At 41.2% G+C, this 21,936-nt stretch overlaps 1 protein-coding gene across 6 annotated transcripts; it reads left to right on the top strand.

Moving 5' to 3' along the window:
* The first annotated feature begins 2,079 nt into the window (after nucleotides 1–2,079).
* On the top strand, nucleotides 2,080–16,780 carry stk31 (serine/threonine kinase 31). 6 transcript variants are annotated; one of them, XR_010332112.1, is made up of 25 exons: nucleotides 2,080–2,624; nucleotides 2,792–2,833; nucleotides 2,920–2,972; nucleotides 3,332–3,430; nucleotides 3,690–3,761; nucleotides 4,061–4,219; nucleotides 4,761–5,080; nucleotides 6,035–6,209; nucleotides 7,146–7,271; nucleotides 7,652–7,767; nucleotides 8,331–8,487; nucleotides 8,606–8,731; nucleotides 9,045–9,224; nucleotides 9,788–9,904; nucleotides 9,990–10,109; nucleotides 10,514–10,645; nucleotides 11,181–11,282; nucleotides 11,950–12,030; nucleotides 12,409–12,534; nucleotides 12,871–12,996; nucleotides 13,445–13,531; nucleotides 13,614–13,763; nucleotides 15,230–15,267; nucleotides 15,782–15,907; nucleotides 16,174–16,245. XR_010332112.1 is itself a non-coding variant. In XM_064348910.1 (25 exons), the coding sequence occupies exons 2-25, from the start codon at nucleotides 2,803–2,805 to the stop codon at nucleotides 16,508–16,510; spliced, it is 2,958 nt and encodes a 985-aa protein (XP_064204980.1). In that variant the 5' UTR covers nucleotides 2,082–2,624; nucleotides 2,792–2,802; the 3' UTR covers nucleotides 16,511–16,780. The 6 variants fall into 6 exon arrangements, 5 of the variants coding, with proteins under 5 accessions (XP_064204980.1, XP_064205008.1, XP_064204999.1 ...); XM_064348910.1 differs by lacking the exon at nucleotides 15,230–15,267 and adding an exon at nucleotides 16,406–16,780 and having other exon boundaries at nucleotides 2,082–2,624; XM_064348929.1 differs by lacking the exon at nucleotides 15,230–15,267 and adding an exon at nucleotides 16,406–16,780 and having other exon boundaries at nucleotides 2,084–2,624; nucleotides 6,035–6,200.
* The last annotated feature ends 5,156 nt before the right edge of the window (nucleotides 16,781–21,936 follow it).

Here is a 21,936-nt window from a genome sequence, read left to right as displayed (position 1 = left end):
TAGATTGGCCAGTATAGCTTAGTGAACAGGATGAGTTGGCCAGATAGTGAATAGTCAGTGGACCTGCTGAGAGGCCACATATATGACAGATGAATGTGAAACCCTTCCTCAAACTGATCCATGTTTGTGACTTTTTTTTTCTTAGTAAGTGTGATAATAATTAGACATTTTTATCACTTCCATGCACAGATCACTGAGGAAGGTTGTGAAGATTAAAAAATGCAAATGCTTGTATACAACTAATGAACAAATTGAGATTTTGTAATCAAGTGAAACAAAACCAGCATTTGCGCGGGCCGTGTCGCATTTAATTCATACAAATATACACAGAAATAAGCAGTTTTTTTCCTGTAGATGGCAGCAGCGACTCACCAGTTCCACTATGACCTGTTTCCTCATCAAAAACTTACTCTTACAAATGCCATCCAATCAACCATTCTGTCCATTTCAGTTACCAAGTAGCCCATTATTCAGTATTGAAGAGTAAATATTTTAAAGTAAGTAAATAAAAATGGGTTAAACCAGCTGTTGTGTAGGAACATTTTGGTAAAATTGTCTGTCATTTCTCATTTCATTCATTGACTGATGGGAGCATTTGTCTCCAACATGTAACCTGCAGAGATTTAAATTTCTATTTCAATGGTTATCTTCAAGGGGTCCCCATTGCCACTTCAACAGCACAGTTAAGTGACTTCATACAATTGAGTTTCTAATTGAGACATTTATAAACAATTAGTTGATCTAATATGGGAAGAGTCAGGAAGGAAAATGAACATGGATGGAAGTTTAAATGCAATGAAAAGCATGTTTTTAAGCCAGTAGTCCTCACTCCTGGTCCTGGAGAGCCGAATGGTCTACTGGCTTTCGTCGTTACTCAGCACTGAAGTAGCACAGCAGTTAAAGCAGTTGATTACACAGTTAAATTAGATCACCTGGTTTCATGGGTCATAATTGGTCAGTGATCTTGAGAAAAGTAGCAGTTTCATACCAGGAATCAGAGCCTCTATGTCTTTCTTGTAGTACGGTCACCAGAACTGCGCACAATATTCCAAGTGCGTTTCAACAAATGTACCGTACAAGAGAAGTATAACTTCCTTAGATTTATACTCTATAAATCCAAGAAATATATCCCAGTATCTTGTTGGTCTTTTTGTACTGCTACAGCAGTGCCTAGAACCTGAAAGGTTTTGATCAACCATTACTTCCAAGTCTTTTTCAAACTGAGCACATTCCAATTTTGTTCATCCCATAGAATGATCCTGCCTAATGTTTATATTTCCCATAGATTCCAAACTATTAGCTGGGCATCCCAGTTTTGTATCATCTGCAAATTTGACTAATGTACTTTCTATTCCCCTGTCAAGGTCAATGATATAAATGAGGAATAGTGGTCCCAGCACCAATTTTGTGGGACTCCACTTCTCACAGTTCCCTGCTCAGATAATATCCCTCCTATTGCTACTCTGAAATACCTCCTCTAATTCTTAGTGTCTTCATTTTGCTAACAAGTCTCTTGTGTGGTACCTTATAAAATGCCTTTTGGAAATTTAGTCCAATTAACTGTATAAGAATGTTAATGTAATTGATTTGTGATTTAGTTAGCTGCAGGACAGCTCAAAACAAGCTTGCAGAAAAAGAAAGTGGAGAGAAAAACAGGGAGAAAAGATAACGAGCTGTTGATTACATGACGAAAAGCAGTAAGTTATCAATGTTTGGAATTAAAATCGAATTTTCATCCTGATTGTGAATTATTTTATGATCTGATTGTCACCCAGTGTTTTGTATTCGGGTATTTTTTCCAACTGATTTTCACCTGTTTTTTAATATTGAAAATAATAAAATAAAATAAAATTTCCTTTTTTTGGAAAAATAAAAACCAAAAACAATTAGTCTTAACCTACTGGTGCGTGTCCACAGTGGTAAGTAGTCACAATGAATTTAAGTGAGTGTTGCATGTATACATCACTGTCAATCATTGTCTGTGCTTAATTAGGGTCAATTAGGATAATTGCTTGAGAAGGGGCTTGACACAGAGGCTTTTGCGACCTCTAGCTGGCGGATGACTTAAATACCGTGCAAGAAAACAAAGGGAGACCAACTGTGGCCCTACCTATCGAAAAACTCTACAGATCCATGTCAATATAAGTATATGATAGTTTGGTTGATAATGGTAGCATAATAACAAATCACAGTCAGAACAAAAGCTTTATTCGTTTCATTACAGAAGTTACCCAGTTTGAGAAACGTTGTGAGCATGGATAATACATTCCGTAACTGGAGAGGAACAAAAAATCCTTGCCTCAAATAAACACCATATCAGAATAATCATTCACTTCGATGCAGCCAGTGTGTTATAAACAGAACCATTCTCGAAATTACGTTGTATTACAGATAAATAAACTATGTGGATGCTTAAAGTTTATGCACCGAATATGATCAAATATAGGCTCAGTCGACATCACAGACAAATCAATGTCAGAACGCATAGGAATTAATGTAGGCTAGTTATCACCAGATTCTCGGAAGGTCCTATTTGAAACTTTGGATCGAACACGTGATTCGCGCAACTTGTGTCATTTTAGGCGTAACCTATCTATTGAAGACGGGAGAGTTTCCCCCAAAAGGTAGGGATGATCCGTATATTTCGCGCGTCTAAGTTAACAATAATGTTGATAATTCTTCGCTTTTGTTTTCTTTGCTGCCCTTAAGCGGTTATAGATTATCAAGACACACGTGAAAGCTAGCTCCGTCATGGAAAACCCTTAGCTAACGCGTGTTTTGCCTTTTTCAGCTTTGAAACTCATGGATAAATCAAAATCCGAGCCTGAAAAAAGTAAGTTACTTCTTAATGAGTAACGAGGTTAGGAAGTTGCAAGGTATCTTAATTTAAACTGATCAAATTAATTTTCTTTCTTTCAGTGGAACTGGTTGGTGTGACTTATGTTGTGGACGCCATTACATTTTGGGCTCAGGTATTGACATGGGTTGTTCACGCTAGCTAGCTAGGTAGCTACGTTACCTCATTTGCTGTAGACTAACACGGCATGCTTTTGCTAGCTATGGCCTCGAACATCTCTTTTGGCCCATACGTTATTTGCCTACTCATTACAAATCAATGCATAGACATACGAAATCATAATTATGGAAAACAAAATAATTTCTGTTTTCCCTCCAAAATATAATTTATCAAATTAATGATCAGATACGACGCCTGAAGTGTTTCTGCTGAAATAATACTGTGTATAAGCGTAAACGTCGTCTTATTTTTGTATCTCAAAATTTGTCTCATCATATCCTTACGGAGTCTGACGTTATGTTGCTTTCATTGAAGAATGTGAGTGAGGACCAGGCAGTAGAGAAGATGACTAACATGTTGTCAGAAAAGTGTCCTGTTGCCAGAAGGCTGATGGGTAATCCCAGTTCCCAGAAGGTAATGGAGAGTGACTACACAACAGATGCAGTATGTTCTTATTGCAGTCAATACTGCAGCAATGCAGTACAGGTTCAAGTATCTGCATGTCATTGGGATCACTAATACTCTTCACTATGTTTCATAGTGAAATTCATTATGTTATCTGATGAAATTCCCTGCTTGCAATAAAGACTGGCAAATCTACATTGGGGATGAATAGGACTGATAAAACAAGTCTGTTGCACATGTTAAGTCTCACTGAATTCTCCCTGTTCAGATATATGGTGCACTTTTTTCTGAGGATCGTTGCTGGTACAGGTGTAAGGTCCTGCAGCAGACTGAGGACAAGGTTTGTTGAGAGTAAACTGGATGTTTACAATGATGTGATGGAGGCATTTTGCAACTCTGGCCATTATTGCTCTGATGATTCAGGGCATGTTACTGTAGCTGTCTAATAACAAAGTGACTAGATTCATTCATGGCATTTGAGTATAGTCTGTGGCTACATAAGTTATGATTTGTCAACAGTGGGAAAATTGGTAGTGGTAGAGATACATGGTCTGAGATACACAGAGCCTTTGTATTTTTGCGGAAAAAGAACCCATTTTGATAGTCTTACTCTGTTGCTTGGTGTACTTGTGTGTTCAGTTCGAAGTGTCATACATCGATTATGGGAATACGGAGGCCATCAGCAGATCAGCTCTTGTGGAGCTCTCTGAGGACCTACAGACAGCCAGTCTGGCCAAGAAGTACAAGTTCTGGGGCTTTCATGTTTCTAGTGACCAAGATTCGCCACATTTCTTGCAGGTAACACGATTTGTGCCTGCAAATTACAGAACAAAATAGCTCTTGATTGTAAAATTGTAAAAAAGTTTTTATTTTTATTTTTTAAAGCTACTTTTGTATAACATAAATGATTTTTGGATTATATCCTGTGTCCAACAAAATATCCCCATAGAATTAATAGCACCAAGGGGACATACTAAATCCAGACAAGTCTATTTAAGCAGAAATGTTAACTGGTTGCCTGCTTCCTCGTGATCTGTATCTCGCTGTACTCATTTCTATTATATTTTATTGCCAGGGCTCATTTTTAACTGGAAACCTTTGTTCTGGTTATGTGGGGCTTTGAGTTCATGATGCCATCATTACTTTGTGTGTTTCAGCCCTTTGTGACGTGAGCATTACAGGGTTCTAAATGACATTTTTATTGAAAATGCGTTGCGTTCCTCAGTTACCAGTTTCTGGCGGTTCTTACTTTTTTATTTTACTTTTCACTAATTATTTCTGTTTATTATTATTATCAATATTTTGCTTGGTCCTGGTCATCTTTGGGTCATTCATACAGGGAAAGTCCTTCCTGCACAATTTGATATTTGGGAAAAAACTACGAATCCAGAAGAAGTCTGTGTGCTTTGACGGGACCATCCTGGTGCAGGCGTTCCAGGGGAACTTGGATATTGGTGAAGAGGTCCTGAAGATGAAGTTTGCGAGACTGAGTCTCCCTGGGAACAGGGACGGTGTACACCCTAGCCGGGTGCTGCAGGACCCCTCAGCTCTCTGGCCTCACCGTGTCCTGGAGAGGGGAGACCTCGAAATGACAGCCTCCCTAGGAAGCATGCCAAAACTGCGCCCCGCCTTCTCAGAGCAGAAGCCTCAGGCCTATAAGTAAGATACCCAAAGTCACATGCTCACTCAGGACTGGGGTCCAGGGCCTTTACGGTATACTGACCTATGCTGAGCACCACCAATGGCCGACAACCCGAGTTCTGGAGTACCAGAAATGCTTACGTTTTTTGTTGCATGAACATAACCAGGTTAAAACATAACCATGCCCTGAGGTTATTTAGGGTTTTTGGAATTTAGAGTAGTGGATCTCTTACCCTCTTACTCTTACCCTTGGAGAACAGCAGTGTTCAACATCCTGTGGTTTCTCTGCACTTAATTTACAAACTAAAGCAGTTGTTTCCTCTGTTGACCCATCTCATCTGTGTCATAAGTATGAACTGGTTGCTGTTTTTTAAGATGAGACTGAAAGCCTGCCACCTTAAGATTTTCTGGGTTCAAGAGTGAATACCACCGAGAGACTGAAAATCTTTTGGAACTGGGATGCCTACTTCTGATCTAGGGTCAATTTACAAGAAATCATATAAAGCCTAGAGAACATGTTTGTTGTATTTTCCAAGTATTATACAGGTGCATAATGTTTGCACAATTTGTTCAGGGCCTTTTCTAAACCAGCTAACGGGTGCAATGGCACTTCTTGTAATATATTTCATACTTTCAATGTACTTGAGTGGCAAGTATATAGAGTGCTAATACTAGAATACATAAGTTTCATATTTAGCACGCCTGAACTCTACAATGAAATAATGCACCCCTACCCCTCCAATGTTTACAGTAATCATTCACTTTTCATAGGGTTCAAGAATGCACTCGCCTATTCTAAATGCATAAATCATCCAATAAATCAACAATGCATGCACGTAGTCTTTTTGACTAAAATAACAAACCATTTTGCAAAGAAAATTCTAGATTTCCACCATGTGACTGAGCACATTGAGATTCTGCTGTGCAGGAGGAAAGATCTGGGCGGTGTCTCAACTTGGTTTGCATATGCAGGGAGAAGGGCACGGCCACGCCCCTTCAGCCCGCCAACCTGCTGAAGAAGAAGATGGACCAGGAGCTGGTGGAGGAGAACGAGAGGCTGAAAGCAGAGAAGAGCTCCCAGCAGCAGAGTGCTCTTCTGCTGGAGAGGGAACTGAGGGACACTCAAGCAGAGCTGCAGGTACATGCTGTAGGTGCTTGTCGTTATTTTCCAATACTGGTCCTGCATTTCTAGCCAAGCAGAATTTAGGGTAAATTATTAAGGAATCAATAAGATTGAGCTGTCTGTGGAATATCCTGGATTATCTTTTTTTTTGCCATCTGATTTTTTCTTGCTTGTAGAAAAAAGTTTTGGATGTGCCTCTAAACCCACAAACTAAATAGAAAGGTATTATTCAATTATGCCTTTTTTGTGTCTCTTGATCAGATTAGTTAATGATGTTAATTTGTCTATTTGTTTTCCCAAATAAGTATTTTCCGAAGAATAATTAATAAAAAGGTAAGTTAAATCTAATCGTCTGAGCCAGACAATTAAACTGTGGTGCAGCATATATTAAGCATGAAGCCGAATGTGCCTTTATCTTTGCAGTCATACAAGCATGTCTCAAACTTTAAATTTCATTCAATCAGCGTTGAATACATTCCTGCAAAGTTTTCAGCTCTCAAACTGTATTCATAGAACAGGAAAATCAAGCCTAATTGATTGAAATCGCAGGTATAATCATTTAAAAATAGTCATGTTAACCGTGCCTATACAGACTATCCCATGGCACACAATACTAACAGTCAGCACGTGTAAAACAATCAGGTCTCAACAAAGGAATGTCCCTTGCTTGTACAGATATCACGATGGAACATTTAATCATTGCAAAAATGTCATAATGTACCTCGCAGAACATAAAATTTGAAATGCTGGGGAAAAAATGTATAATCAACCACAGTAGGTAACATTGCATGACATTTTGTAGATTTTAGATTTGTAGGTTTAAAGAACGTCACACAGCATGTCCAAGCTGTAGTTTATGCGTATATATACAACGACTGTATGTGATTAAATATTTTGCATCCACATATACGGAATATTCAGAACAGAAATTCCAAACTCTTGTAAACTGTGTTTGTGCAGAGAGCAAATTTAGTTGTACTGAAAGAGTCGAAGGAGGTAGAGAAACTGAAGGAGGGGAATGGCATCCTTCAGCAGAAAACAGACAGCCTTCAGAACCAGCTGAAAGAGACCAGGCTGGCACTGGAGGTGAGGAGGGCCAGCTGTCTGTGGGTTTTGATGTCGGTGACTTGTTTGTCTACTGTCTTGTGTGACTGTAACTTTGTGTTTTATGTCAGGTCCCCCTTGCAAAACGATTTCGATCTCGATGGGTTTTTTTCCTGGTTAAATAAAGGTTAAATAAAAAAGTGAAGACACCAGTGATTCTATTGTTTTTACTTGGCATTAGACGTGTAAATGTTTTATGGAATTGACGCCGTGGTATTCATTCGTGTTTGCACACGGCTTTGCCTGCTGTGCTGTAAGACTGTGCACATGCACAAGGTGGCTGTACTGTTAGGGCTTTTGGCATTATGGCGGTGTGTAGCACTGCACAGGTAGACTCCCTGCTCCGTGTTTCCATTGCACAGTTGGCACAGCAGGAGGCCCAGAAGAACGCGGGGGAGGTAGAGAAGCTTTTGGAGACAGCAGTAGGGGATAAGCTGGGGAAACTCGCAGAGAAAGCGGATTTGGTGAGAAAAGTAAGGTACGGATCACTGTGTTTCGGCTCTTGGAAGACCACCAATCTGGTTACCACCAATCTGTTCTTACACTATTTCGGAATTAGGCCTTTGCCTAGGATCATTCTCTGACAAAATAGCTTTCATTTCCAGCTTGCAGCTGTTGATTTTTATATCTAATTGAGGCATGGAAATAACCGAGGGCTCTAATAGTAAAAGAAAATGTATGAAATGAACCAAAGAGAAAAATAAGTAAATCAGTCAAAACAGTGAGGAAAGATTCAACACATGGTACCTTTAACTGTGTTTTTCCCTTTTGCTTTGTCTTACAATCCTCCTCCCTAGTTGTGTCCTGTTTTACTTCATATACGTCACTATTAATTTGAGTGTTTACGCTATATGTGTTTTACCCAATTTATAAAAATCAGGTTTCACATCTCTCATTTATTCATAAAGGAAAATGAAAAGTTGAGGAGAGAAAATATTTGATGTGACAGCTGGATGAGAGCGCACAATGGAATAGCCGTATTTGCATTCATCTGATTTTAAATGGAACATTGTTTTCACATGACATCTTTCTATTGGACAGAGAGAGCAGTCCCAGCAGCACTGTGGGGGACAGTCTGCTACAGGCCATCGCCATTGTCATGAACAATAGAATCTCCGTCCCGGTTGCCATGGAGAAGTTGGAGGTGGCATGGAAAGAGTACAGTCATGCGCAGGAGATGGTGAAGGCCTGCCAGATGGTGAGTTTTCATTCATGTTTGTCTGCAGGCCCTTCATCTTCCTTTTGTGCTGATGTCAGAATTGGCCGTTATGGCAACGCACGAGGTTGAACCTGCGTTTGGGTCTCTGTTCTGACAGAGGGAGGAACTGGCAGACCTGATTGAGCGCAGGAACGAGATGCGCTGCGCCCTCGTGGCTGCCGTGGATGACTACATACAGGAAGTGGACGGGCTGCCAATCAGCGAGCGTATGGACATGCTCGAGGTGGGAAAGGGCGTGGCTTTCACTTTTAGCCTCCCGCGGGCTTGTCTTTCAGCACGAAAGGGAATCGAATCTGGGAGAAGCCACAGGGCTGCGCAGTGGCCAGAGCAGCAGCCCTTTGTTTAATCCTGCCTGGAGTAAATGTTGTAATCGGTAGAAGGCCGATCTTGCTGTGTTGCGGCACAGAAGTCATTTCTTTGAAGCCATTCTACTTAACCCCACTAACCGGTCGTCCTGTGAGGAGGACAGAAGTGGAGCACTTTTGTAATTAGTTGCTAACACTGGTTTGATGCGGTCTTTTGTGCGTCTCCCACAGCATGTGGCCGCTTCTCTGACTGCGGCGTTTGGCGCCTTCGCGGCGGAGGATGCTGGCGAGCAGGCGTTCGACCAGTTTTCAGAGTGGAAGAGTCAGAAGCAGCAGGAGAGCCAGACAGTGAGGGAGAGAACAGACCTGGCTCTCCAGTCCCTGTGCTCATGGTTCGTTGACGCGGGAAAGGTATGGCACAGGATCAGGGTGATGTGGCTAAGGAGTGTCAAAAGATCAGTAATGATGATTCTTCTGTTTTTCTTTTTTTTTTGCTGGGGTGTCATCGGTATTCACTCCAGAGAACTACAGTCTGTAATGGTCAAGCTAACTTGGACTATGCGGGTTCCAGTCATGATTTCAATTAAATCGGTTGAACACAAGCATAGAACTTGTAAAACGGACTAAGTCCAAAAATGTTAAAGGTTCAGAAGATTACCGTGTGAAACTTTGCTGTTGGGTATTGTCCCAGAATGAATAGTCCCAGAATTAATAGTCTTAATTTACATCTGTGCCTTGAGAGATGTAAGGAGAGGAGAGAAATGTATTGTTGGACATTGGAAACTAGGCTTGTGAATAAACAGTGCTGTGTAGTTTTCATATAATTTAGACGGTAAGGTAATTGGGTTTAAACAACTGCTTGAAGCTATGTATCCTTCCTGGGTGAAAGCCTCTGCCTTCTAAGTAAATGTAGTGACGTAACATACTGTTCAGTTTGCTGTAATGAAATATCTACTTCACTATGTTATTTTCAGTTCTTCTGTTTGTCGAGCAAAACATTGGTGTGCCTGAGTGATGTCGCTGTGGGATTGGACGCCCTCCTGAAGAGGGCGGAGCAAGACTTGTGCAAGGAGCTGGAGGTGTCCCAGACCGTGAGTGTGTAGGGGAGGGCGTAGGCTCCCGCTGTCCGCTGCTTTCCACTCGGCCAACCGCGGCCCGTCCTGTTTGTGTCTGCAGGAGCAGAAGGACCAGGACGTTCAGATTGTGTGCGGTGCGTTTAACAGAGTCATGCAGGAGATTCAGAGGGAGCAGAGCCTCCTGTGCAACATTCGGGAGAAATACCTGCAGAACCTACAGGTAGCAGTATCAACACTGCTGAACGCAGCCACTGTACACCTGTCATATCAGCTGAACATACTGGTATCAGTACCAACACTTCTGAACATGCCCGCTATACACCTGTCATATCAGCTGAACATGCAGGTATCAGTACCAACATGCCCGCTATACACCTGTCATATCAGCTGAACATGCAGGTATCAGTACCAACACTGCTGAACATGCCCACTATAAGCATACCAATGACTAGCTTAAGTTGACATATAGAGATATTAGTAGAAAAATGTAGATAGTTGTGTACGTATCTATTATTTTTTTTTTACCATCAGAATGTGAAAGATTGATACCTTCAGTAGCTTTGTCTTACTGTCTGAAGTTTTGAATTCACGCGCCCGATGCTTTCTCACACATGGTGCTTGCAGTTTAAGGAGGAGCTGCACCAGTGGCAGAACAACAGCCCGAACGCAGACAAACTCTTCCTCATCAAGAGGAGCATCAGGACCCTGAGGTCTCAGCTGCGCTGGAAGCTGGTAGAGGAGGGAAGCCTGGAGGAGGTGAGGCTCCTGGAGGAGGGTGGGGGAGGAGAAAGGAGGCGCATTTGAAGGTTTGAAAAGGGGACACACCAGACAACAGGTGTGACTCCCTGAAAGGAATGAGAGGGTGTGTTCAGGTCGGACAGCATGCATGTATGTGTGTGCAGTATGCGCATGACCTGTGCTGGGAATTGTTTCCATGGTTACGCAGTGTATAAAAAATGCAACCGGAATTTGTAAGCTTATCTTTTTTGCCCCAGGCTTAAAAATTCCATCTTTCTATTAGCTTCCTGGTGCTGATTTGATGCTGAAGTGTCTTCCTGTTCCGTGTAATCATTTTCATCCATTTTTCTATGAATTTAATGCAATCATTGTTTACAAGTGATGGGAGGTGGGGCATTTGGCACTGGCAGTGTGCATAACCCATGGTAGTATATTGGTGACTTTGACAGGTCTGGGTTTGAATGCTCAGTCTCATCGTTGTCGGTGTAATCTGCAGAATTTAGGGAATAATTAAAGCTTGTTGTTCTTTTGCTCACTGTTTTCCCTCTCTTAGGCCGAAGAGCAGGACCTGACTGAAATTATGAAAAAGAAGGAAGAGATTGCTGAGACTAGAAATGCCCTTTTTCAGGAGATAAGTCAAGAGAAGGAGGAATATGTAAGTTCTCTCAGATAAGTCATCACCCGGGCCCTGTTTCACAAAGCAGGCTTACTGAGCTAGCTGGATAACTGCACTTGAGTCAAATCTGGAACTTCCCAAATCTGGAACTTGGGCCAAAGTAAAAAGAGCTGTTCTGAGTTTTAATGAGTGCAGTTATCCAGCTAACCCGGTGATCCTTGGTAATCCTTGTAAAACTCGGTAATAATTATGAAATACCCCCAAGGACTGCGTTCAGTTCAGAGATTTTCACAATGTGGCTATTGGATGGTGAAGTACTGAGCTGCTTTCCAGCTCTGGGCTAGATTTCCTTTCAGGGCCCTCTGTAAATTACTGCTCGAGTGTTTGTGTATTGAACACACACAAGAATGATACTTAAGCACAGAGTCCAGCTCTGACAGGGTTATTGATCAAGTAAAACCCAAAGAAAAGTTAATGTTGTACATATTAATTAATTTAGGTCTCTAATGCCTGTTCCAGTGGTAATGAACGTATCCTTTTAAACACATGTAATTATAATAAAAAATGATGTTTAATTGTACCAGCTTTATGTAATTTAACACACAATGGTATATCGGTTTACATTTGGCATTATATAAAATATGCATACTGTCATAGAGTGGCCAGAGCTTGCATTCTGTACTGTTTGTCCTGTGTTCCTGTGCAGAGGAAGCTGAGTGTTCTGGCAAAGGGGGGCTTCCCTGAACTCCCACTGCTCTACCCCGAGGCAGACATACTCAGCTACATGGTGAGCGCCCCTGTTGTTCAGGAGGTCTCATAGTGATTTTGCTATTTCTTTTCATTACAAAAAGAATTGTTTGGAAATAATAATGGCAATAATTATATTGTTTTGCATTTAAGTGTAATCTTCAGTAGAATAGGCTAAACCATTCAGACACCACAAACTGAAGGTTAGATCAGAGAATTCTTCCAGACTGTTCACCTGTGTGTCCCATAGAGCTGTGTTCCATGCAGTGTCATCGCATTTCTGTGAATAGTAATATGAAATGTGGAAACAAAATTATACCATTGAAACGTAATGGAGTATTGGTACGTACATGTAGTGTACGTAAGTGCAGCCGTGGCAGAATGCAGTTGCCTGTAGCGTGTTGGACACGCTTTGCAGAACTCTGAAGGTCTCCTGGTGAAGAGTCTGGACCGGGAAGTGTTTGACGCCGAGCCCATGAGGGAGCTGAGCGCGCGGAGACCACTGCTCTGCACTGAATACCAGGGTCAGAGGGTCATCCTGAAGGTCAGACACTCACCAGTGCTTTCAGACAAGGAGCCTTCTGTGTAGTCTACACTTATAATTCAACCATACTGCTATAGCACTTTGCTGGATAAATTGATTGTGGACAGTTTTTGTTTCATAAGTGATTTGTGCAAGTTGAGAACAGGGTTTCCACAGGGTAGAGATGACTCTTTGTGTGTGAAGATGGGAATATTTATTTTAGAATTAATTTGGGGAAATGTGACTGGGAGGGTTTCCTAATTGGGAATGCTGATTATATGTGGGGTACCCAGTGAGAAGTTTACATGCTGATATTGAGGGGGAAGATGATGATGATGATGATGTGGGGGTCTCCAGGGGTACGCAGTTGACGCGGAGATGGAGGCGCGGGTGCTGGAGGGAGCGACAGAGTACCATCGAGCGAGAACTTTCAGCGAGGAGCGGGCTGGCCTACTCCCCCTGGTGGCCCTTTTCTTGGGAAAGGTAGCCCACCTCCTCTGCTCTGGCCACTCCTCTGTCACCTGCTCTTTCCTTTGGCTCCATTAGGGCAGCGGTGTAGCAGCCATTTTGACCCAAACATGTATGCAGATGAAGCATACATAGTAATAGTGAAATGTCTTTTTACAGGTATTTGATATTTTTTACAGGTACAAGTGTCCATTTTTTGATCCGTCTGTGGAGAAATATTTTTAATATGCATTTTGTGATATCAAATTTTAGTGTAATACAAAGTTTTGTCCACATGTAGGCCCTTGTTTTGGCCTGTGAAATTGCCTTCTATGAATTGTACCCTTTTATGTATACGTATGGCCATAAGGCAGTGCGATCATGTGCAAGTGAATGCCAGTACATACTCCGGTCATGTTTTATTGGAGCAGTCTCTTTTGCGCATGTGTTTTGTGAAAGCATTTGAAAGATCTCTCTCTCCCAGTCTGACCCGCTGGCGTACGTGATGGTCCCCTATTTCACTGGTGGAAGCCTGAAGGTGGTGCAGAAGGCCAGCCCTTTGACTACCTCTGTGAGTTGATAGGCCTGTTCTTCCGCTCCTTAATTGAGTGGCTTGTGGGCGGAGGTCTGTGACTCATCGCCTCCCCCTTCAGGAGACGGCTGTGGTGACGAGGGGCGTGGCCCTGGGGCTGCAGGTGCTGCACGGGTTCGGCATCATCCACGGCTCGCTTCACCCCGCCAACGTGTTTGTGCTCAACCGAGAGCAGGGCGTGGTGGGCGACTTTGACTTCACCAAGACGGCCGTAAGCTCCCCCCTCTCCCCCCCAGTGCACCTGCATTACAACCAAGAGTGTCATCTGCTCCTGTGCACATTCCCTGCCCATATTTTTTACCATTACTTTTACTGTGTGTACTTCTGAATAAAGTCCATTTTTTAGAGTGTTCACCCCCAGCCGTCACAGTCCCAGACACTATTACCATTGAAGTTCAGTATGAAATGTTTTTAATTCATTGTTCACTGCTGGCAGTGTCCCAGCTGGAAATAAAACCCACAACCTTCGAGTTAAAAGCCCAGTTCCCTACGCATATTACACTGCCACCCATTACATTTTCTAGGGCTGCATGTGCCCTGTTCCTCTAGTTGCCACAAACATGTACACAGCAGATTCTACAGGGTAGAATCTTCTCCCTTCTCTCCCTCAGCTGAGTGTCTGTGTTGAAGTGAGCAGTAAGCAGAATGAAAAGTGCCATGTGGATCTCATCTGGATCCAACAGCCCTTACAGTTTCACAGCTCACATGTGATTAGCTACACCGCCAGTAGATGGGGCAAGGCTTACACTTGTCTGTTATACATCAGTGAGCAGGCTAACTGGAAAAGCTATGGACTGATTTTCATTGAAATGCAATGCAATTATTGTTTTTGAACAGGAGAAGAAAATCATATATATTGTATATGAGGTTCTAACTCTGTCAAAATCATTTGACCAAGTGCCACCAAGTAATTTTTTGCTGTTCTGTTTTGTGAGCTGAGCTGCGGAGATGCTATTACCTCTATCACCACTAGGTGGAGCAGAGGCAATGTGGTTACTTATTTTGTCCAGTGGCAGTGTGGCATTATTCCAGAATTATATCCTGGAGTAAGATTTCTAAAATATAGAAATGTAACCATATAAAACTTTTTTTTTTTTTCATTGTCTGTAAAAGTGCTTTAATTTTGCACGTCAATTGACATCCTTGGGCGCTTGAATGTCTTGGTAAAAGTCTTGTTTTGTGTAAAGTAGCATTAGATTTACCGTACAAACCTCTAATTTAAAATACTCATTTTGACTATAGCTTAACTGGCTGGACCATGTCCATGTTTGAGAATTATATGGAGCAGACATAAGCTGCATTTAAATAAGGTGGATTATTTTTGATGTGCCTGAATTTGATTGTATGTGTGGCTTACAATTTTCAGATATGTTTTCTAGTAGGTTTAAGCCTCTTAATAACAGCCATTATGTACTGAAGCAAATTAGTTTAGATTCCCTGTTCCAATGTACAATAGTAGTGAGGTGCAAGGATTTGAAATGGCAATCTTTCGATTACAAGTAAATTTTCTTAATCACTACTTTTAATATGTCGTTAAATGGCAGTGTGGTTGGCATTTCTCAAGATTGTATTGGACAGAACAATTAGCATATTGATTAAGTCACTGTTCTAGTATTTTTATTTTTGCTTATGCCTACAGCTAACAGGTTTTTTTTTTTTTTTTTTTTGCATGGGCAGGTTTGGAATTGTTTTATGAAAGCAGTGCGTTTTTTCAAGTGAGTCATAGGCTCTTTGGTGATGTCACTATGCTACACCAGAGAAAGGGCTAAAGGCTTGCTAAAAGAAGGTCACTGCGCTAACAAAGCCATTTTATTATTACTAATGTATAAAACTGGCTACATGAAGTCATTTGATCCTGCCATTTCTTTACTGGAGTAATTATTTATTTGTTTGTTATAATATTTTATTTAACTTCTACCTGTCACACATAATCAACCTCCTGTTATGGTACTTTTGTCCTTAAAAAAATTCGCCATTGAATTTTCAGTGATTTAATGTCTGAAATGGGGTGGGGGCAGAGGACACTCAATTTCTTTCACGGAATTTTCCAAAAGTACCATTGCTGTGAGATGCATTATTTGAATGTCCTTTACAAAGGGTTCAAATTAAATGGGTTGTAATTCACCAGCAAAAAGTTAATGTATGTTAATGGGTACCCTTGCGAACCTAACTGCACTGTTACTGTGTAAGCAGATATCTGTACGCTCATCCATGTTTCGGCCATTACAGGAGCAGCGGGCTGCTAACAGTGGTATGGTGGCGGGCTCTCTCAGCTTGGTAGCCCCGGAGGTCCGACAGGGCCAGCCACCCTCTCTGAGCTGTGACATGTACTCCTTCGGCTGCCTCTTGCTCTGGGTGAGACATCCCATATTTCAGCCAAAACGTAGTCCTGACGCCAGACATTTAAAACTGTAACATCACATGGCTGTTCATATTGAAAGACAAGTGAAGGGATCAAGTGTAATTGCTGTTAGGAGACGGGTGGTTTGGGTAGGTTAACAAAAAGGAATAGGGGTTTGTTGATAGCTGTAATATTTCCTGGGAAAACTAGTTTATTAACCTTTTGAATGGCACATATTCAAATTCCAATAGATGGCTAAAGATGAATTTGTGTGTTGTAGCTTCACTTCCCAGAAGCCAGGTATACACTGAAAACAGATGGATTGACACCAGACACAAGTGAACTGAAACTGGTGAGTGTTTTTGTTTTTGTGTTGATATGCTGCACATGAACTTCCCTTTGGGGACAGTGAGGACTTACTGTGAAGAATTTCAGATTTCTTGTTTTTCATTTTTATAGCTTTGTGAGATGTTTGGCTCTAACACGTTTCTAACGCATGTACACTTTGACAGGACCCCAAGCTCAATGGCTTGTTGTCAAAGCTGCTGGTATGTTCCGGAAGGTTAACGGCACCTGAAGTCTTGTCTGATAACTATTTCCTGGAGGGTGGGGTCTGAACATGTGACCCCGATGGCCAATTAAAGAACAGCTGAGAGACTGATATGACCCATACTTTTTGTTGTCATGACATTCCTACTGTTGTGTTAATTTTTATAAATCTTTCCTGCTGCTATTTTATTTGTATTCGTTGTTGAATACCGTTTGTTTTGCATGTTCAATTAAGATTCAGCTGCAAAGCTGTGGAAGGCCCTTTGTTTATTCCTTGTTCTGTTTGTTCTGTTCAACGCAACAAATTAAAAATCAGATGCTTGGAGATACTCCCAAAATCCCATGTACAACTTGTTCTTTATCTGTGTTACCAAGTAATGATCCAACCCTATGCTTAAAGATTGATAAGATTTTCTGCTTCTGCTTTCTTTCCTCCAAATATATCTTTGGTGTTTCATCAGTCCACAGCACTTTGTTCCAGAGTCAGCAACTATTCCAAGGGTTGTGTTGCATACTTCAGACATTCATTTTTGTGATGAAATTGCAGAGAAGGTTTTCTTCTGACAACTCTTCCATACCAATGATTTTTTTGTAACCAATGCTGCACAGTGGACCAGTGTACCACTATTCTGGTGCCACCTAAGCTTTTCTGCAGTGATATGCGGGTTTTGCTTGGCATTTCTGAATGGTCTGTGTGCAGTTCTATCAGATATTTTTCTTGGTCTTTTAGGTCTTCCCTTGACTTTAACAGTTCCCCTTAATGTCCATTTCTTAATGATGTTTCTCTCAGTGGACGCTGGAAGCATTTAGATGCCTTCTTATAGCCTTATTTATACCTTTATACCAGCTGCATAGAGGAGCCCATGGTTGTTTAGAGTAAGCCCAAACCATAGGAGGTTAGAAGAGTTAGAGCATTTATTAATAGAATTGCCTTAACCTGGCTTAATTGAAGGCCTAACAAGTCCATTAAAAAGGTTTGAGACCATAAGAGTGCCTAAACTTTTTTCAAGCTGTTACATTTCGCATTGACATCTGCAGAAATGTCATGTTTAAGTTTGTACCCTGATGGATGTTTTAACTTTTTTACAATTGGAGATTCAACAAAACATACAGTATGTTGATTTCCAAATGTTTTAATAGCAATCTGGTGCCAGTATGAGTATTGGTAGCAATCTACAAAAAAGTAAAATGCTGAAATTATTACCAAATTACAAATTACCGGAAAGCTGTTTCATAGCATTTGGTTAGACCTGCTGTTGTACAAGTAAATTTTGTAATTATGCGGGTCACACAATTCCTCAACTAGATAATTCAAAGAGCAGCCCCAACCATTTTGTGAAATCTTTTTTATTTTTATTTTTATTTGATGGAAGAAAGTCCATAAATGAATGACTTCCATCACAAACATCCACTGTGAAACTTAACATTACAAAACACTGTAGGAACCTCATAGCTTTTTTTGAAGTAAACCAACTGGCACATTACGTATCTTTGTGAAGAAGCTTCATTTATAGTACTGGTGCTCACATGCTTAACAGTGGCCGAGTGATATGTGTATAAATGTTTTCGTTGTACAGGAGTATTTTCAGTGATTGCCTTCTGGATGTGGTGTTTTTAACTCAACAGAGGAAAGGAGAGGTAGCCCACAGGTGTCCACACACTGTAGACAGTTTGTTTTCTTTCTCGCTCTCCTGGTCATTAGAGATATAAATTTGTGTGGAAATCTTGATTGCACAGATATCAGTACGTCTACTCCTGGCTCAGATTAAAGACCAAAAAACAATGAACTTATGATCGATATCCTTGGAGTTGTTTAGTTAAGTTTTAGATTATAGGGCGGTTATAGCCCCCTTGCTCACTTGTAGGATAAAGTAATGCTCATTCTGTTCTGTTCCATCTACTGTGCCCTCCTCATCCAGCTGACGGGGGGAAATTACCTGCTCGCTTGTCACATCTCTGATGGCTCCCTCCGGCAAAATGCTCTTCAGGGACAATCATAGCCATTAGGCGGTTCAGATTCGTCACTGTTTGAAAGGTCTGCTGAATTCTTGTGTTTTTTTTATTTCTTTTTAAAAAAATATGCGGCACGTAAGGTATATGCCTTCCGTCTCCAGTCTCCAGGAATAGTGCTCTTTGCGATCTTCATTCAGATGAGTAGTAGGAAAGTATATAGTTAGTGGCCCAAAGTTCCCATGGTTTTGGCTATAACTGTTGAGTACACTACTCTTCCTTAGAACGTGTTGGCTTCAGAAAGCACAATTTTGTCCTCTTGCATAGATTCTGGTAAGGTTTGAGGTTGTAATAGCTTTACCTAACTTCATTATTTTTAACTTAACTGTAGCTACAAAAACACTGCCAATGTTTCAGTGAAATATTGTTGGAAATGATTTGTTATGTGTATCATTTCTGGTCATTTGAAGTGTCATCTGCGCTGCAAACCTAATTGTAAAGCCACAAATGAAATGTCTTCCTCTGACTCCTCTGTGTGTGCTTAGCTGTGTTAAAAAGAAGCGGCTGACGACGTTAGGTTTCGGAGGAGAACCGTGGACATCTACACTCCTGAATCGGCAGAGGGGTTCGCGCCTCTGAATGTAGCTGCAGTTGCAGACGATTGGCCGTTCCAAATTGTGGTGGGAATTGGACGTGTTCAGCTCCATGTTAGGCACCAAAGACAAAAGTATTTTTACAAAATATAACTGATCATACATGCAACAATAGAATGACTCATCAGAAGGAATGAGATGTGATGGGTGACACTTCATTTGGCCGTGTCTGTTACGAATGAGAGCGCATTGAGTATTTTTGTTGCACCCCTCTCACTCGCTTGAACTTCTGGGTTGAGGTTTTTCAGATTATTCCTGCTTTTCTTTCCTCACCAACCACATCGTCACAGAAGAACGGAGCAGAAAACAAACTACTAAAATTGCAATTTTGTGCACATGACCCATTGCCATGGCAACCTGGCATATGTCTAAGGTTATTGTTTGTTGGTAACAGTTACGAGTTGAGGATTAGCATGATTTGTGTTGGTGCCTCACATCAGTGTACAAATTAGATTAGATTAGATTAGATTCAACTTTATTGTCATTGCACAGAGTACACGTACTGAGACAACGAAATGCAGTTAGCATCTAACCAGAAGTGCAAAAGAAGCAGTAAAAAATGACTAAGTAGATAACCGCTAAACTGGAGAGACGCTGAGCCTCGCGTTGTGCACGCGCCGCCATATTGGTCATGATGACTTTCAAATTAATTATTAGACTAATTTGCAACAATTCAAACACTGTATAAATTTAGCTTTAAATGAGTATATACTGCAGATCATTGAGCGTGCCTCCAAATATATATTGCATTGGTCTTATCCTGTCTGAACAATGAAAAGCCTTTCTTGCATATGAATAATTATTTGGTCTTTTCATGTACTTTCTAATTACTTCTGCAGATACAATTGTTTCTGACATTAAAAAGGACAGGGAATGTGGAAATGGCATTCACAAATGAAACCTGATGTGCCTCTGCCCCAGTGTCACTGGAGATTCCGGAAGGGTTTTGATTATTCTGTTCAAATGCATAGCCACTATGCAGAGAAACTCATTCTCGCACAGTCCGGAGACTGCAGAAAGAAGCCAAATGGCTCATTAAAACATGCCATGGCTAGGGAGCACATCGGTGACATTCAGTAAATTTTATTTAATGGGAGGAACGAATGGGTCACATCTTGTGGGCCTGATGGAGGATATTTCATTTTACGGTCTCGTTCGCATGGTGAGTGTGGCAAGATTTAGCACAAGAACCAGGGGACTGGCATTTCAGATCCATGTGCCCAGCTTAAAATGTCACAGCCACATTACCTTAGCATTTTTATTTGGCTGGCTGCAGCCAATTTTTCCTTCAGCGGGCAGTTGGGATCCAAATCATGTCCCCACCTGTCTCCTGGTATCGGCACATCTTTTCAAAGCCTGATGACGGAGCAATCCGCATGATGTTTATGAAAGTTGTGCAAAAACTTTGTGACAACAGCAAACCCTCAGATCATTTAAAAAATTGTGAATGCCTACAGTCAGGGGACTGCTAATTATGTAGTGGACATACATTTGACCTGAAGGTGACAGGAAGAGGGGTGACTGAAGCTCAGGGAAATCAAGGTGGAGAGAGAGAAATGGCTGAGAGAACCACGCTGACTGCTGATACGCAGCCATGTTGCAGGAAGGAAGCAATTACTGAAGCTTATATTAATTTTTCCCCATCTCTGAAGGCCTTCTTGTATGTCAGAAATTGAGTCACTTGCCATTCAACTGCCGTTCATTGAGTCACTTCAGCAGAAAGCTCCCAGAATCTTCAAACCAACTGTAATGTGGAAAGATGACAACAAGTGGGTCAGAAATGAGAGCAGAGAACGAATCACTCCTGGCCAGTGCAATGATGTCAAAGTCATCTTAAGGGACAAATAATCACAAACCCAGGATTGCCCATTTTTGCTGTTAAAACATTAATAATGGTTGTACAGCTACAGAGGAATTTGCACAGGAAACACGAATGTCCTCCAACATCTTGGTTTTATGCAATGACCTTTTTAGGATTGCAGGACACAATATTTTTCTTCGTCAAAGTGGGTATCTCACACATCATCTGATAATGTGATTGTGTACAAAGACCTTAGTGCAGTTTTCCACTGGGTAAGATCGTGTCAGCTGTGTGAAAATGTGCTCAGGGTCTGTGACTTCACATTCTGTAACTGCCGTCTTGTAGAGTATGATATGAGCCAAATAACAGCTCACTTTGGGTATCTAAATTGGAAAACTGCAGTCCCTGCTAATGCTTCCAGGATTATTAAACTCATACTGTGAAGAAATAGCTCCCACTTTAACAATCTTACTTTTTTTTAAAAGCCTCTTCGGTTTTTCACAGCAGTAGTGATGGTCATCCTTGGCCTGTTCCTGACTAGTCTCAGCATGCATGAGATTGGAGGCATGGAGATAAAGCATTACTTTGTGTGTGTCCTCTCCTGTTTTCCCTCTTGAGAAGTGGATAGTATTAGTCCCCTACAGTTGAATGACCCAGTCTCAGTTTGATTAGTGGAGCCAAGAAAGCACTTTCAGAATTAGAGAAGCTTGATACATTCTTCTAAAAGGCTGGATTGCATTTTCATCGCTGTGTGTCAAATAAGTGGATAAAACTAATCTCAGTCAGAATTTCTGCTGAGCGATTGGCTTCTGATATTGCTGCCCTTTTCAGCTCAAAATGCTTTCTCTATCATCGCGTTCTATCATTTTGCACTTGTCATTCCCGAAAGCTGACAAAACCAGAGTGCAAGGTGAGGAATGTATACTAACCACATTTTGATACTGTGACCACATACTGCATTCTTTGCACTGAACCTTATCTCTTATTTTACTAACCAATTTTGAAAGCCCAATCATATATTTACAGGCCTGTCCAAACATTGAAGCTCCCTTAATTTGGGTCAGTGAAGACTACTGTACAGAGTCTTCTG

Source organism: Anguilla rostrata, chromosome 1 (genome assembly GCF_018555375.3).
Source record: "Anguilla rostrata isolate EN2019 chromosome 1, ASM1855537v3, whole genome shotgun sequence".
Lineage (NCBI taxonomy): Eukaryota > Metazoa > Chordata > Actinopteri > Anguilliformes > Anguillidae > Anguilla > Anguilla rostrata.
The sequence above is the reverse complement of the archived record's forward strand: the minus strand, read 5'-3'. Positions and strand labels throughout refer to the sequence as shown.

Excerpts from the sequence above, each read along its gene's own strand:
- stk31 (XM_064348910.1), top strand. The coding sequence starts at position 2,803 with ATGGATAAATCAAAATCCGAGCCTGAAAAAA. Across the intron at positions 3,431-3,689 it reads GTAATCCCAGTTCCCAGAAG|ATATATGGTGCACTTTTTTC; the intron begins GTAATGGAGAGT and ends CTCCCTGTTCAG. Across the intron at positions 7,768-8,330 it reads GATTTGGTGAGAAAAGTAAG|AGAGAGCAGTCCCAGCAGCA; the intron begins GTACGGATCACT and ends TCTATTGGACAG.